At 38.1% G+C, this 16033-nt stretch overlaps 1 protein-coding gene across 5 annotated transcripts in view; it reads right to left on the bottom strand.

Annotated features, from left to right (window-relative positions):
- The window catches only part of LOC107746964 (protein cordon-bleu-like), a 118557-nt gene that overhangs the window by 15753 nt on the left and 86771 nt on the right, over positions 1-16033 (bottom strand). For all 5 annotated transcript variants that reach the window (XM_016561324.1, XM_016561327.1, XM_016561325.1 and 2 more), the window contains one exon: positions 11414-11966. In XM_016561324.1, coding sequence (XP_016416810.1) covers positions 11414-11966 — 553 coding nt within the window. The remainder of the gene's footprint in view (positions 1-11413; positions 11967-16033) is intronic.

Raw genomic sequence — 16033 nt, 5'->3', positions numbered from 1 at the left:
CTGTCACACCCCTGTGGACTGTTGATTGTGGTTTCTCCCTCTGTGTCCTTATTTGGTGGTTCCTGTTCTCATTATTTGTTAATCACCTCATTGTGCTCACCTGTCTGCCCCTCGTTATCTGCCCTATATTAGTTCCTGTCTCTTGTATTCTAGTTGGTCGGTTATTGTGAATGTTACCCTGAATGTGGATGTCTACCCTGTCTGAATTCCCTGTTGTCATATCATTAAATATCCTTTTATTCGTCATCTTCGTCGTCCTGCCTGGTCTCTAGTACACCCTGCCCGTGACACGTACATCGTTTAGGAGTGACAACCACATTTATATATAGGAGTGAATCTGCTACATTATCATTCTGAGTTACAAAAATTGCAATGACTGGCAAAGTAGTAACCACAACATTTTGAACTTGCTATAAAACAGAAACATGGATGCCAACATTAACCTATTTATTGAGACATTATTGTCTGACAATTACTACTAAACCACATCAACAGATCCAGCATTTTAAAAAGCGTGCCAATTAAAAGTTTTACTTTAATGTACATTTAACCCACGTTTTATAATCTTGTGTTGTGTTCTAAAGAAAGACATTTTAATGTGTTGACTAACATACTAAAGCAGTGTTAATTTTGACAGCAAATTTTGATTGAGTTTTAGTCATAGACTTTTGACTAAAATGCCATTTAGTTTTAGTCATATTTTAGTCATCTGAATTGTTTTTAGTTTTAGTCGACTAAATATCATAAGATTTTAGTCGACTAAATCTACAGTAAATTTAGTCAGCTAAAATCTAATGGGTTTAGTTACAGTGCATTTATTAAGCATTTCTCTAAAATTTCCAAACTCATTATATAGGTTTGATATTAAGGTTTTATCATGATAGACACCAATTTAACTGCGGTGACACAACATGCCTTCATGTTAAAATTAAATAAAACCACTTGTATCTGGTCGGTATTGAAAAGTACATTTTTAATTTTACGCAAAATACGATATCCGCCGAGTTATTCTGTCATGTTTTCTCCCTTTTGTTTCCAAACCGTGACAAACGCCAGTCTCCCTTTTCTGCAGAATGCGATATATCCGCTCAACCAATCACAGCGCACCATTCCACGGACTGTAAACAGTAACAACCAATCACAGCGCACCATTGTACTTTGTGAGCAATCAAAAAAATTAGGGCTGCACGATAAATCGCATGCGATTGTCATGCGCATCTCGTCAGTAAAGCCGGTTCTGTGAACAGTAAATCTCCATCACGTGCTTTCAGATTGAGCGTCATTTAATACACAGAGCCGTAGATCACTGCTATATCGTGTTCATAATCAAATGATTCATAAGCTACGCAATATCGCGTTCATTCGATTATGAACGCGATATTGCGTAGCTTGTCAGTGTAAGTGTTTTTATTTATGCCATTAATGTTTTTGTTAATACAGCGTATAGCACTAGTCAACTAAATGAATATAACATGGCAAAGATGAATGTAAGGGAAAAGTCATTTTGGAATTTCTGTGGTTTAATGTGATATTGTTGTACATGTATGTTCATGATTAAATTTTCTTTTATTGTTGTAATTAATTTATAGCATTAACAAGATGACCCGTTTAATTCTTTTTGGAGCTATGACTGATTGAATGTATTTTTAGTCCAGTGCCTGCATATAAGAATAGTATTGACCAAGTTCAGAGGCTGTCATATGTGGATCATCTTACTATGTTGTGTATTTTCAACAGTTTCAATATGAAAAATAACTTTTATATTGATTCAATGGATTTGTTGCATTTTGAAAAAAAAAAAACGTAAAAAATTAAATAATCAAATTTTATAATAAATCTTTGAAAATCAAAACACAATAATATTTAATATGATTTTTAATTACATGCTATGGTATAGCCACATGTCAGATTTGTCAGTGTTGTCAAAAGTGATATAACAAATGATAGATAGATAGATAGATAGATAGATAGATTCCACCTTTCACTTTCTTGTATCAGTGTGAGGTCTTCCTTATGTAACTGGAACTAATTTCTGACTTCTGAGACTTCTGCATTAACAGGTACACTATGTATTTTTGCTTTTCTTCATCTAAGAAAGTACTGAAGAGAATGTAACACCAAGTGTTGGCAACAGAGAGCCCATCAACCGCCAGTGTGTCAGTAGAACTCAGCAGAAAAGCATGCCAAATGATTTAGCTATGCCAAATATTTGTAAAAACATGGCAACCCTATCCAGTGAATGACTAATTTGTATCCAAACAGAAGTCCAACCTTTTTAATATGACTTCTTACAACACAAGCTGGATAAAGTGGTTTGCCATCACATCAGTTTCTCATCAAAGAGAGGCAGAGAAAACGGGAAATGATATGTGTTGGAATGAGTCTTTTCTTCTGAACCGGTCATAGCGAGGACAGTTTGAACCATGAACTTATGGGAAATGAGTCACAGATCAGTCTTTGCAGAATTACTATGTGCAGACACACACATAGTTGAGAACTTCTGAGGACAGGGATATCTTTAAACATAAACACAGATTGAGAAGCTTAAAAATCGAAAGGAGGAACCAAGCTAAAAGGAAAAAAAGTATGGGACTACATTCAGGCGGCAGATCTGGAGGAGAAGAACTTAAAGGGTTAGTTCACCCAAAAATGAAAATTCTGTCATTAATTACTCCCCCTCATGTCGTTTCAAACCTGTAAGACCTTTGTTCATCTTCGGAACACAAATTAAGATATTTTTGATGAATTCTGAGAGCTCTCTGATATTCCCAATGACAGCAAGGATCCTAACATGATCAAGGCTCAGAAACGTAGCAAGGACATCGTTAAAATAATCCATATGACATCAGTGGTTCAACCATAATTTTACGAAGCTACGAGAATACTTTTTGTGCGCAAAGAAAACAAAAATAACAACTTTATTCAACAATTCGTCATCTCCATGTTACCCTATAGGGCCATTTTGGAGAGTATCACATACGTAAACAATGTATGCAACATATGTATGCGGATACATTATTTACGTTCAGATCAAAGTGTAAACAACGTACCCGCATACATACGTTGCATACGTATGTGATACTCTCCAAAATGGCACTATAGGGTGACGTGGAGGAGACAAATTGTTGAATGAAGTTGTTATTTTTGTTTTCTTTGCGCACAAAAAATATTCTCGTAGCTTCGTAAAATTACGGTTGAACCACTGATGTCACATGGATTATTTTAACGATCTCCTTGCTACGTTTCTGAGCCTTGATCATGTTAGGATCCTTGCTGTCTATGGGAGGGTCAGAGAGCTCTCAGAATTCATCAAAAATATCTTAATTTGTGTTCTGAAGATGAACGAAGGTCTTGCGGGTTTGGAACGACATGAGGGTGAGTAATTAATTACATAATTTTAATTTTTTGGAGAACTACCCCTTTGATATATATATAACACCAGACATAAAGAGGCAGGGATTATCTGGAGAGCTTTGAAGTTGATGTTGAAATTATGAGACCTACACTGAGGGGTGGTCTGTATGCAATTGTATAAGGCATCTTGGGAGTCCTCCTTAATAGAAGGGAAAGAGGTGGAGGACACCTGGGACACCTCATGCAATGGGCTTCCTCTTGGTTTTTCTAGTAAGTGATGGTTAACACCTGTGTATGTTCATAATACAATGAGTATGATTGGTTACAGGAAGGAATCTTTGTATATGTGGCTCTTTAGAAGTTGCACACTCTTATTCTATTGTTACATATTGCCTGTCTGTTTCTAAGATACAGCATTTTTTAGTCCAAGAACATTCAGCTCCAGTCAAGGAAAAACTCCCTGAATGTTTTTGCACCCGCTTGACTAACCCACCTAATTATAATACTGGGCTAATTACCAAACACTTCAATGAATAAATAAACTGTGGGTTAGTTTTGGGCTGAAAACAAAGACATTAAACCAGGACCTCTTTCCAGTACTGCTTTTACAATATTCAAACAACATTTCCTGCAGTTCCTCAGAAAACTATGCAGACTCAAAACTGTAATTCCCCTAAATATTCCTAAGAAAAAAAAAAACTAAAACATGCTGTTTGCTTAAGCATTGAGCTCCTGTGTTGCATAAGGGTAAATGCTCAATAGTCTACAGGTGCATCTCAATAAATTAGAATGTCGTGGAAATCTGCTGGTGTTGGTCCATTGTGTTTTTTGAAAACCAACGTCACTGCACCCGTTTACCAAGAAATTTTGGAGCACTTCATGCTTCCTTCTGCTGATCAGCTTTTTGAAGATGCTGATTTCATTTTCCAGCAGGATTTGGCACCTGCCCACACTGCCAAAAGCATCAAAAGTTGGTTAAATGACCATGGTGTTTGGTGTGCTTGACTGGCCAGCAAACTCACCAGACCTTAACCCCATAGAGAATCTATGGGGTATTGTCAAGAGGAAAATGAGAAACAAGAGACCAAAAAATGCAGATGAGCTGAAGGCCACTGTCAAAGAAACCTGGGCTTCCATACCACCTCAGCAGTGCCACAAACTGATCACCTCCATGCCACGCTGAATTGAGGCAGTAATTAAAGCAAAATGAGCCCCTACCAAGTATTGAGTACATGTACGTAAATGAACATACTTTCCAGAAGGCTAAAAATGTTTTTTTTATTGGTCTTATGGAGTATTCTAATTTGTTGAGATAGTGAGTTGGTGGGTTTTTGTTAAATGTGAGCCAAAATCATCACAATTAAAAGAACCAAAGACTTAAACTACTTCAGTCTGTGTGCATTGAATTTATTTAATACACGAGTTTCACAATTTGAGTTGAATTACTGAAATAAATGAACTTTTCCACGACATTCTAATTTATTGAGATGCACCTGTATGTGCAAACAGGAAGAAGAGGACATATAGTTGATCACTGGCCACACAGCAAACAGTAAAGTATGGCAGTGACCGCATCATATTGTAGCTTGCTTTCGTCATAAGCGAGTGGACGTGTTGTTAAACAGAAGAATGACTTTGTAGAAAGTTCACCGCTAGGACTATGATCCCAAAAAAAAGATTAAAGGGGTCATATGATGCAATTTAAATTTTTCCTTTCTCTTTGGAGTGTTACAAGCTCTTGGTGCATAAAGAAGATCTGTAAAGTTGCAAAGACTAAAGTCTCAAATCCAAAGAGATATTCTTTATAAAAGTTAAGAGTCAACCACGCCTACCTAAAAGGGCTCATTCTAACACGCCGCCGCCAATACATCAACTTCGCGTTGTGGATCGCCGGATCGGCTTTCACCGTTGACGATGCAGAGTCCAGCCCGGGGTCGTCACATGTGGTCATCGAATCCGCCGGCCGCGCCGCTCTCAAGCCCGCCGGCCGTTCCTCACTCAAGCCCGCCGTGTGTGACGCTGTGTTTCGTTGTGAAAGCGAAACTACTTTGTTTGGCCTTCCAAAAGAGGACACGACTAGAAATCAGTGGTTAAGTTTTATTTACAACACTGTTCCAGAACAGTTCAACCCAAATATTCAGGTGTGTGCAGCACATTTTATGGAGGACTGTTTCCTGATCCTGGGAGAGTAGACTACAATGCCGGCTGTTCTGACTCACAGACTGTAAGTACGTTTTCATATTTAAAGGATTTGCCACTGATGATTCAAACGCGAGTTTTGAGCAGTGTAGAGTAGCGCTTGTTTGTCGTTTCTCCGATCACAAATGCAGACATGGTTTTATGCAACGCAACGCGTAATAAGACAGTATAAGTCATTGACCACATATTACAATAAGTAAGTTTACATGTGAGCTACATCTGCGTTTTAATAAATATGTACTTCTGTCTTTCGGATCACACGCGTAATGACAAGGCCATCTTTGGTCTGATTAACATACATTAATTTTGGTCTGATTATACATGCTGGACAAAACAGAGCTACAATCAATAGGTCTGTTAGTCCAACTTCACAAAATATGGACTGATATGATTTCGGTCAGACTAAATTGTTTGTTGCATTTAACAGCAAAAATTAATGTTTTGTTCAAACTAAAATTGAATGTTCAAAGTACATGTAAACACATTGAGTAGGGTGTGGGGATTGAATACTACTGCAAACAACATCACATTTAAGTAATCAATCAGCTTCAGCTTTTTTAAAGGAACAAAATGCGAATGTTCGGAGATTAGGGTAAGGGTTTTGTAATGCACTGTATGTATTATCAATGCTATAGACAAAGCACAACTGCAGAGACTGAGATAGTCAGCTTATGAGTCATCTGGATGTACTGTAATAAATTGAGGAGGAGAAACAACATGAGTGGTGTTACATCAGTACTGGTGTGGCGTCTAAATGTTTACTCATTATCTTGTCCCACTCCTGTGGAGGTTACCTTGAAGCTAGCAGGTGTTTAAAGAGAAATAATACATGTGGGGTGTTTTGAGAGGAGTTCAGTAAGTAATATATCAGCCTCAGTAATGGCAGTTCAGCTGATAACAGAAGAAAAGCTCCATTCAGTTACTGCAGGATATGTGTCCACTCACACTACTACGATGCACAATGAGTCTACAATAAAGCCAAAGCAAGATAAATACCATGAACACCATATGTCAGCATTATATATATATATGAATTTCCCTGCTGTCGGCAAATTGTAGCTAAGAGCCAAAAAAAAAAAAAAATGAAAACGTTTGTCAAGTATAAGATAATAGTGTCAACTTTCAACATCTGCAAGCTTTCTATAATTTAAATAAAAATCACTAAATCATCTAAATTTTGGTGATTTATGAGCTCAGTCATGAAGCTGTGTAGAATTGCTTGTACCAAGGCTGCAGTTTGGAGGTTTTCATCTTTAGATTAGATGGTCATTTTCTTAAAGGGGTCATATGATGCAATTTCAAGTTTTCCTTTCTCTTTGGAGTGTTAAAAGCTGTTTGTGCACAGATAAGATCCCTAAAGTTGCGAAGACTAAAGTTTTAAACCCAAAAAGATATTCTTTATAAAAGTTAAGACTCGTCCACACCCCCACATGTCTACGTCACTGTGTGGGAAGATTTGCATAACACCGCCCAAATGTTTACACAAAGAAATAAGGCGTAACTTTGATTCTCGCTGTAGTATTGTTGCCGCAGCCACCATGTCGTGGAGATGCTATGTGTTTCGTTGGGAAAGCGAAACTACTTTGTTAGGTCTTCCAAAAGAGGACACAACTAGAAATCAGTGTTTGCAGCGCATTTTACGGAGGACCGTTTCCTGAACCTGAGAGAGTTGTTTCTACAAAGTGGGGCAATTCCAACTTTGCAAGGACAGTATGGCGCTTCTCACAGCTAACATTTCCGTCACACGCTTGAGGCATTCGGCCAATCACAACGCGATTGTGATGATCACAATGTGATAGCTGGCCAATCAGCGCACACCTCGCTTTTCAGACCGATGAGCTTTGTAAAAATCGAAAGGCGTTTCAGAAAGGCGGGGCATAGAGGCGTTTCAGAAAGGCGGCGCATAGAGGAGCAACAATAATGTACAGTATGTGGAAAATAATGTCTTTTTTGAACCTTAAACCGCATAAACACATTGCATTACACCAAATACACAAAATAATGTTCTTTTTAGCAACGTCATATGACCCCTTTAACAGTAAATTCATATAGATTGTAATCTATGTGCAGGAAAGATTTAAAACAAGTATAAATTTACTACTCCCCTCCTGTTATCTAAATCAAAGCTATAATAAAGATTTTTACCAGTAAAGATAAAAAACAAAACTCCTGCTATGAGTGAAAGGGAAATGGACATGAATTACATGAATCTACTTTGTTAAAAGTTTTTTTTTGTTTGTTTGTTTGTTTGTTTTTGTTTTGTGCTGACTCCTTAATTCTGTCTTAAATCTTTTAGGAAGTATGTATAGATTTTATGTATATTCTTTGTTATTTGTTTATTTTTTGCAATATCTGCAGTACTGGTAAAAAGGTGAAATACATACTGTATATGGAGGAAAGAGAAAAGTCATGTTGACTTTTCCACAGATAGAAAAGTCATCATTAAAATAGGCTGTTGCATGCTGTTACTGTCCAGTCGATGTTATTAACCTCATGAATATGCAAATTATGACGGTATAAATGTCAAAAAATTAAAAATTGGAAACCTGACCAGCCAAGTTTTATTACTAAACATGGGTAAAGTATGAGCATTGAAACATGCAACAAGATAACCTAGGACTATGAAAAGCTGAGACCTCAGATAACAGATACAGAATGTATTACATATAGATCCATCATAGAGTTTGACCTGTATCATCTTCTGGACTTATAACAGTTCTATATTTATACCAGCTTTCTCATCACCAGGTCTCTTTCACAGGTGCAGATAAATCTTATTCCCATAACCGTCTTCTGAGGAGACAGTGCGCAGAGAGATCAATAAATGGCGTCTCACACCCTCTCTATTCTCCTTTTAGCTTTTACACTGAAATTTTGTAGATTTTATCAAAGTATGCGATCAATGCTTGGTAAGAGTTTTACAAAAGCACAGTTCTTTGTTAAAAGTGTTTGTCTTGTTCTGTTTTATTTTTTCCAGCATGCAGAGACAGAGCCATCTATTTTCTGTTCTACATTGAAAAGCTCTGCTCACTTTAGTTCACCCCATCCAAAAAAAACAGCAGTGTAGTTAAAGGCTTTGGGTTTCATCTCTTATTAATTGAAACGTACAGAAGAGTTGACAGAGTATTGAAATGGTGCCCTTTGTGCAGACACGTCTCTCCTGGCACATGAAAAACAGGTGTGTCCTCACCTGCGGTCATCTTTGATTAAAGCTCTTCCTAATTAAAGGTGCAGTAGGAGATCTTGGAAAATGCTAACTTTAGCCTAATAGCACTGAAAGCGAACATCCCACCCTCCCTGCAATCGCTGTCCAAAGCCACGTCCCCTGAACGCATATACACTCACAGACCAGAATACCAGAGACAACATTACTAAAATAGGCTACATCAGCAGTTCCCAATTCCAGCCCATGTTCCGAAGTTAAGTAAACTTCAACGGATTTCCCCTGCTCAGGGAGGAGGGAGCAATGCTGTGTTATCATATCTATCGGAACACAGTTCATGCACGTAGCTCTCTTCTAACGAGCTGGTTATCTGAATCGGGTGTGTTAACTAAGCGAGAAATGCAAAATACATGCACGAGGACTGGAATTGGGAACTGTGGGGCTGCCTACATCATGTGTCATTCACCGGTGAGAAAACTTTAAAAGTACTACAATACCAGGAAGGAAGATCGGGTTGTTGATGTTTGTCTGCCATTCTCGCTCTGTCTGCACAGCGTGCGTGAACGCGCTGATGACGTATCCTGTCTGCGCGAACCGGGTGCGCAGAGGTATGCTAATACATACGTTGACAGACAGGTAGGAAAGCATATTAAACCAGAGACAACATTACAATAGGCTACATCAGCGGTTCCCAATTCCAGCCCATGTTCCAAAGTTAAGTAAACTTCAACGGATTTCCCCTGCTCAGGGAGGAGGGAGCAATGCTGTGTTATCATATCTATCGGAACACAGTTCATGCACGTAGCTCTCTTCTAACGAGCTGGTTATCTGAATCGGGTGTGTTAACTAAGCGAGAAATGCAAAATACATGCACGAGGACTGGAATTGGGAACTGTGGGGCTGCCTACATCATGTGTCATTCACCGGTGAGAAAACTTTAAAAGTACTACAATACCAGGAAGGAAGATCGGGTTGTTGATGTTTGTCTGCCATTCTCACTCTGTCTGCACAGTGTGCGCACCAACCGGGTGTGCAGAGGTATGCTAATACATACGTTGACAGACAGGTAGGAAAGCATATTAAAACGCCCGGACCGAGCACTGCTCGGACCGAGCGTTTTGATTGGGCGAACATTTCTTGGTCCTTCCACAGAATATATAAATACAGATAAATAAATTTAGACCACTTAACTTAATGCTTGCTATCGGGATGTGAAGAGACTTTCAACCAGCATAACAAAAAATGTTTCTGAAGACAATCACCTATTGCACCTTTAAGGGTGGAATCAATTACTTTAAAGGTGATGTTTCAGGAAAAGGTTTCTTTTTTTCCAAATAACCATAATACTTTTGTGTGAACTTCTCTTTGTTCTGGAAAGAGCAGATAACAGGTGAAAACGGTGAGTGATAAACTGATCAAAACAGTTCAACAGTTGCCTGTTCGAAACAGTTTTTCATTAGTATGTCGGGAATTTTGAATTTAATTTATTATTATTATATTTCCTGTTTTATGTTTTAATTTTAAAGCAAAAGTTTTAGTATTTTTTGTGTTTTTGTCATTTTTATAAATTTCTTATATTTTATTTTTATTTATTAAAAAATTAAAACTTAATGAAAATTGCAAGTGTCGTCTTGGATAAATAAAATAAGTTTAAGGTTTTTAATATTTATTTTAATTTGATGTTTAATTTATTTGAAGTAAAAAGTTTTCATGCGTACATTTAGTGCATGTGTACAGACTAACTGCGCTATCCAGAAGTTATGTTGATAAAATAAGTTGTGAGCATTTCTTAACCCCCTCACACACATGCTTGTCAGCGCGGGCGTCTATGTTATGGTCTCAATTGGATTGTTGTTGTTGTTCCATCTCTTCCATTTGTTTTTCAACAGTAAAAAAACGGCTTGAGCCAGTCTTGCCAACTTGTGGAACACCTTATTAGTGCAAAAAATATATATACTGTGAAGCTGCTTTGAAACAATCTCTTTAAAGCACTATAAAAACATGATGTATAAAGCGCTAGAAAAATTAAGGTGACATGACTTAATACGAATGCACACGTGTGACCTGAGTGTGCGGAGTACACAAGGTTAGAAAAATCTGGGCTGCCACACGTACGTGCGCAATATGCTGATGCCAACATGTACAGCTCACACACTGTTTTCACCCTAGTGTATGCATAAAAAACAAAGTATACTTTGCACTTTATTTGTACACTGGAAACTGTTCACTGTGTATTACCAAGAACATTTTAGCCGAGGGGTGGAATTTTATGCTTTTATAAATCAGTGATGCGTTATAATGTTGGCTTGGAACTGAAAATGAAAACTTGATATACTGGTCTTGTTTACCTGTTGTCTCCCCTCTCTCACTCCAGATTCAATATTAAACTGATTTAGTGAGGAAGAGTGAGCGAAAGAGATGGTGGGTTGATGTAAACTCAGCTTTTAGACATACAGATTCTGGCGCCAATTTAACATTATTTTTCCTTTACAGGTCATGTGTTGAACAGGAACTCATTGTCAAAATGCCAGCAAATCAGCACAGCACAGCAAATTTGCCAGTATAAAAAGCTGTAACAATGTTGTAAAAGTTATGGCTAATACTGTGGCTAGTTTAAGTTTACTGTGCTGCATTTTATAACAAAAAATATTATCATTATTTCATGGATTTCGCTACAAAAAGATATAGTTACATTACCTATTCCACTATTACGGTTATTCTCCATCTCTTCCATTTTTAGCTCCATCTCTAGCTCTGGGTCTTCTGCCATTTGATCCTCTGAACTTGGACCTGGTTCTTGAGGAGGTTTTTTTGGAGTCTGAGGAGCTGCTTCTTCCTTGTGTTCAGGTTTAGGTTCAGGTTTAAGTTGAGCTTCAGGGTCTGGTTCTGGTTCAGGTTCTGGTGTATATGTGGTGTATGCAGCTATCACATGAACCTGATGTGTTACAGGTTCTTCAGCTAGACTACTGCTGCTGGATCCCGCAGCTACATCACTGCTGGAGCTACTACAGATGGACCTGGCCGGCTCTGAATCCTCAATACTATGGCTCAGATCAGAATCATCGGCTGGAGTTGAGGCTCTGGGAGCTGGCAGCAGGGTCCTTTCAACTGGCACCGGGACGCAGGGGGCCCGCACAGATGCAGTAGGCACAGAAGTGGAAATAACTGGTTCGGGCGACGGTGTGGATGGAGGTGCTGGAGCCTTCCGCTTCTTAAGATGGTTGTGTGAGGATGGAGAGCTGAGGTTTATCTATAGAGGAAGACAGAGGACAAATGTAAATGTTTGAATATTCAGGACTTCTGGGTGGTTCAGGGGTGTTGCTATGCAGTTACAAAGTACTGAGTGTTTTTTTTACTGGTATGTGGTTACTAGAATGTGCATGATTGCAAGGGCATTGCTTACTTGAGTAAAAGCACTCTATGGGCCAGATTTACTAACAGGTTGCGCCCGCGCAAACCGTCTTTTGGTGTTAAAAATAGTACTGTCAGGATTTACTAAAGACGCGCAGTGAAGAATTAACACTGAAAAGGCGTTGACACAGTTATTTTTGCGCCAGACCTTATTGAATATGCATTTGTAGGAGTTTCCCTTTCAGATGCAAAATTTATGGGAGGAGAGTATTAAAATTAATAACATTTACTAACATTTGTGCTTGTCAAATTACTGGTATTTGTGTGTGGACAAGTGACCGATTTCAGCCGCGGCTTCAGCGTCTATTTTATAGTGTAGGGGGCAGGTGCTTCAGATTCTAGAGAGCATCTGATTGGACAGAAAGTTTGACGAGAAGCTGAAGTACGATGTGACGTCAAAAAAATCGTTGAGCCGTTTTGGCGGAAGTGACGAACTGCAAGCTTTGAATGCTTATATCTTCTAAATGTGAATTTTGTCACTGTTTTGGAGCACACTGCCTTATAGATAACCTTAAGACTAACATATTGATACTAACACCCAAAAAACTTTCATTTTGATTTCATGGGGACTTTAACGCCCCAAAAAAAGCATGTCTTAAACTATTTTGCACTTGAAATGGCTGCAATTGTTGTTGCTAGGAGGAGGCACCACCGAGAACAGAGAGCGCGTGGTAGAAGTGAGAGCATTTTTTCCACACATATTAATTTATTTGGAATGCCAGAAGAACACATTATCCGAATCTGAGCATATACTTACACTAATTTGCACTGCACTTGGTATATTGCCTTAGTCATTATGGAAATGGGATGTTGCGTCTGTGTTCTTTAATTTGGAATTGTGCTCTCGCACTAATTTGCTCTGTTTAGTAAATCTGGCCCTATGTGTCTATGTTTACACCTGGCATTAACATGTTTTTAATGTAAGCATATCACACTTGGCCATATTACAAGCCAGGTGTAAACACACACCAGGGCACACTGTGATCAGATCACTGAAAAATACATTTTTGGTGGTCTGGGAATGGATTATACATTGCTGTTCAAAAGTTTGGGGGCCAATAAGTTATTGAATTACTTTAGTGGATTATACTTGGAAACTGGTTTCTCCCCAAAGAGAGCACTTTAAAACATATCTCCCTTTTCTTCACAACTATTTCCCGTAAGGTGTAAGGTGTAAATGAGAAAAGTAATAACACACCACTTCTTAACAAAATCTCAAACCATAAGAATGGACAATAGCAATAGTGATGTTTCCTTGAACAAGCACTACTTTCCACTTCCATTAACAAGCAATATTATACAACGCTGTAAAATTAAGTTCCTTTGGATGCAATATTAGATCAGAGAACTACATGTAGTAGAATAAAAGTTGAACAGTGATAACTCCCCAGTGTGACAACAGCATAAGGGCCTCTCAGCTTACTGATTTACTGTAAATTTGCATCATTAAGGGTGAATCACAGCCCTGCAGCACACAGATGTAATACAATTTCTGTGAAATTCAGAAATATGCCAGAGGGGACAAACTAATGTAACAAACCCTTGTGGTATGTACGTTTTCAAAGTCAAAACAGTACAGATCAAAGTAAAAAGGAGCCACTGTCCCTTTAAAAGGGGGTCATTTTCTGCATTTTCTGTATCAGCTTGCATTGTATTGATTGGTTAATACAGCTTTGTACAGTGCTAAAGGTTGGCAAGGACATACAAAAGCAAATTCAGACAAGAATTTAAGAATCAAATAGCTGCAAACAGTACAGTTTATCTGTTTAAAGAAAAACATGCTGTACTGTACATGAATCAGCTTGCTTTGGCATGTTGAGATACCAGCAGCCAGTCTGACAGACTCAATTCCATGTATGAACCATGAAATCAAAAACAAGCCATGCTGTAAATAAACAAGCCTAGGAGGAATGTTCCTGGGTACATGCATGCCTAAATGTGGGTCAGAGGTGAGAAAAACATTGAACAAAATGACATATTCCCACTCTGTATGTTGAGGACAAAGGAAATGGGTCAACATCGACTGTTATAGCATTTGTTTAACATATGCCTCCCTTTTGTAATTATTCATGTTCCGCTACTTGAAATCAATTGTTGCAGTTTAATTTATGCTGCTTCTGTGAACACAACAATGGTGACCATGCGCTTCTGAATCGATTGATGGGTTGATGCCACCTGCATAGAGTCCCGTGCGGAGTTAAGTCAAATTTAATATTAAATATATTACACATTTGACTTTTGATAATACTATCCATAATAATCCATAATATTTTAGTAAATCTTAAACATTATTTGTTAATATTTGTAAATGTTAAGATGTTTTAAGAATATTGATAACCAAACAGTTGGTGTTTCCCACTGATTTCTATATATGGAAAAAAATATTTTATGATTTCTGATTAGCGGTTACATTTATAAGCTCAACAGAAACGTGTGCGATTGTTTATAATGCTCAACGTTACAAAATTCACGTAAAAAGTAATCTTTTTACGTGAATTTTGCAGATCTAAATGTAATGCTGCAGTTAGTGCTGCAGTTAATGCTCAAACTTATGTTAAGTACTGTACTTTGTTTAAAGTGCCCCTATTATGGATTTTTGAAAATTACCTTTCATGCAGTGTGTAACACAGCTCTAAGTGAATGAAAACATCCTGCAAAGTTTTAAATCTAAAAGTGCACCGTATAAAGTTGTCTTTCAAAAGAAAGAGTCGACTCAGAGTCATGAAAACGAGTCATTTTTAAAACGAATCTTAAGCTGTTTCAAGTTGACATCAACATGAAACATTAGCATATTATATGCCTTTAATATTATATAACATTAGCCGTTATGAGCCCTCGATCCGCACTTCTGCCGAGCCTGCACTGGTGACTTTTACCCGACAGTCAAAGCGGCATTACGTCACGAAAGTGCGGAATCAGAGGAAGACCGCAAGGGTTTAATGTGCCATTAGGGACAGGGCCGCTGTGCTCTGCACTGAGGGTAAATCCGTTAGGGTATGTCGAAAAACTCCCAACTCATTTTCTCCTCCAACTTCAAAATCATCCTACATCGCTGCAGAAGCACCGACCCAGTGTTTACAAAGTGAACATTCAAGGAGGGTCAAACACCCTTTACAAAAAAAAAAGGTAAAACAACGATGTAGGACGATTTTGAAGTTGGAGGAGAAAAGTGTTGGGAGTTTTTAGAGATACCCTGTCTTGAACCGTTGTACACAGAGTACGCATGCGCCTCGCAGAGCTAGACAAGATGAGCATTTGTGGTTAAAAAGTGTTTTTTTTTTTTTTTTTTAAGAAAATGACCAATCGTCATTTAAAATGACCAAATTTGAAACTGCATTGAAACTGAATTTGTAACCTTCAATCCGTTGAGCACCACTGAAGTCCACTATATGGAGAAAAATACTGGAATGTTTTTCTCAAAAACCTTAAATTCTTTGTGACTGAAGAAAGAGAGACATGAATATCTTGGATGATATGGGGGTGAGTAAATTATCAGGAAATTTTTATTCTGAAAGTGGAGTAATTCTTTTAAAACAGTTGCTGTCATGTACTCCGTACTATAGCATGCAAAATACGTATTTAGTTGTGTGTGTTGTGTTCGCTCCACACAGCTTGTAGGTCTCCGTCTACCTGGCTAACAGCAATATCTGTTCGCTCGCAATTGTCTAGAAATGTGTCGATGAATAGTGAATGTTTGTCGTTATTACTTGGAGTTATGAGAAAGAATAGAGCAATACGTTGGTGTACAAATCGCAATGCTTTATCAATACGTTTCTGCATTGGGCTAATGCATATACCATGGCTGTTTGGGTGTTTACCACCGAGCTGTGGGCTAAGTAATGGTGATGGGCGTTCCGTTATTGACATGCGCTGCACGCAGTAGACCAATCACAACAGACTGGGTCA

The sequence above is a fragment of the Sinocyclocheilus rhinocerous genome, unplaced genomic scaffold (assembly GCF_001515625.1).
Source record: "Sinocyclocheilus rhinocerous isolate Xijiao unplaced genomic scaffold, SAMN03320098_v1.1 scaffold529, whole genome shotgun sequence".
Taxonomy (NCBI): domain Eukaryota; kingdom Metazoa; phylum Chordata; class Actinopteri; order Cypriniformes; family Cyprinidae; genus Sinocyclocheilus; species Sinocyclocheilus rhinocerous.
This window is presented reverse-complemented; position numbering and strand designations above follow the sequence as displayed.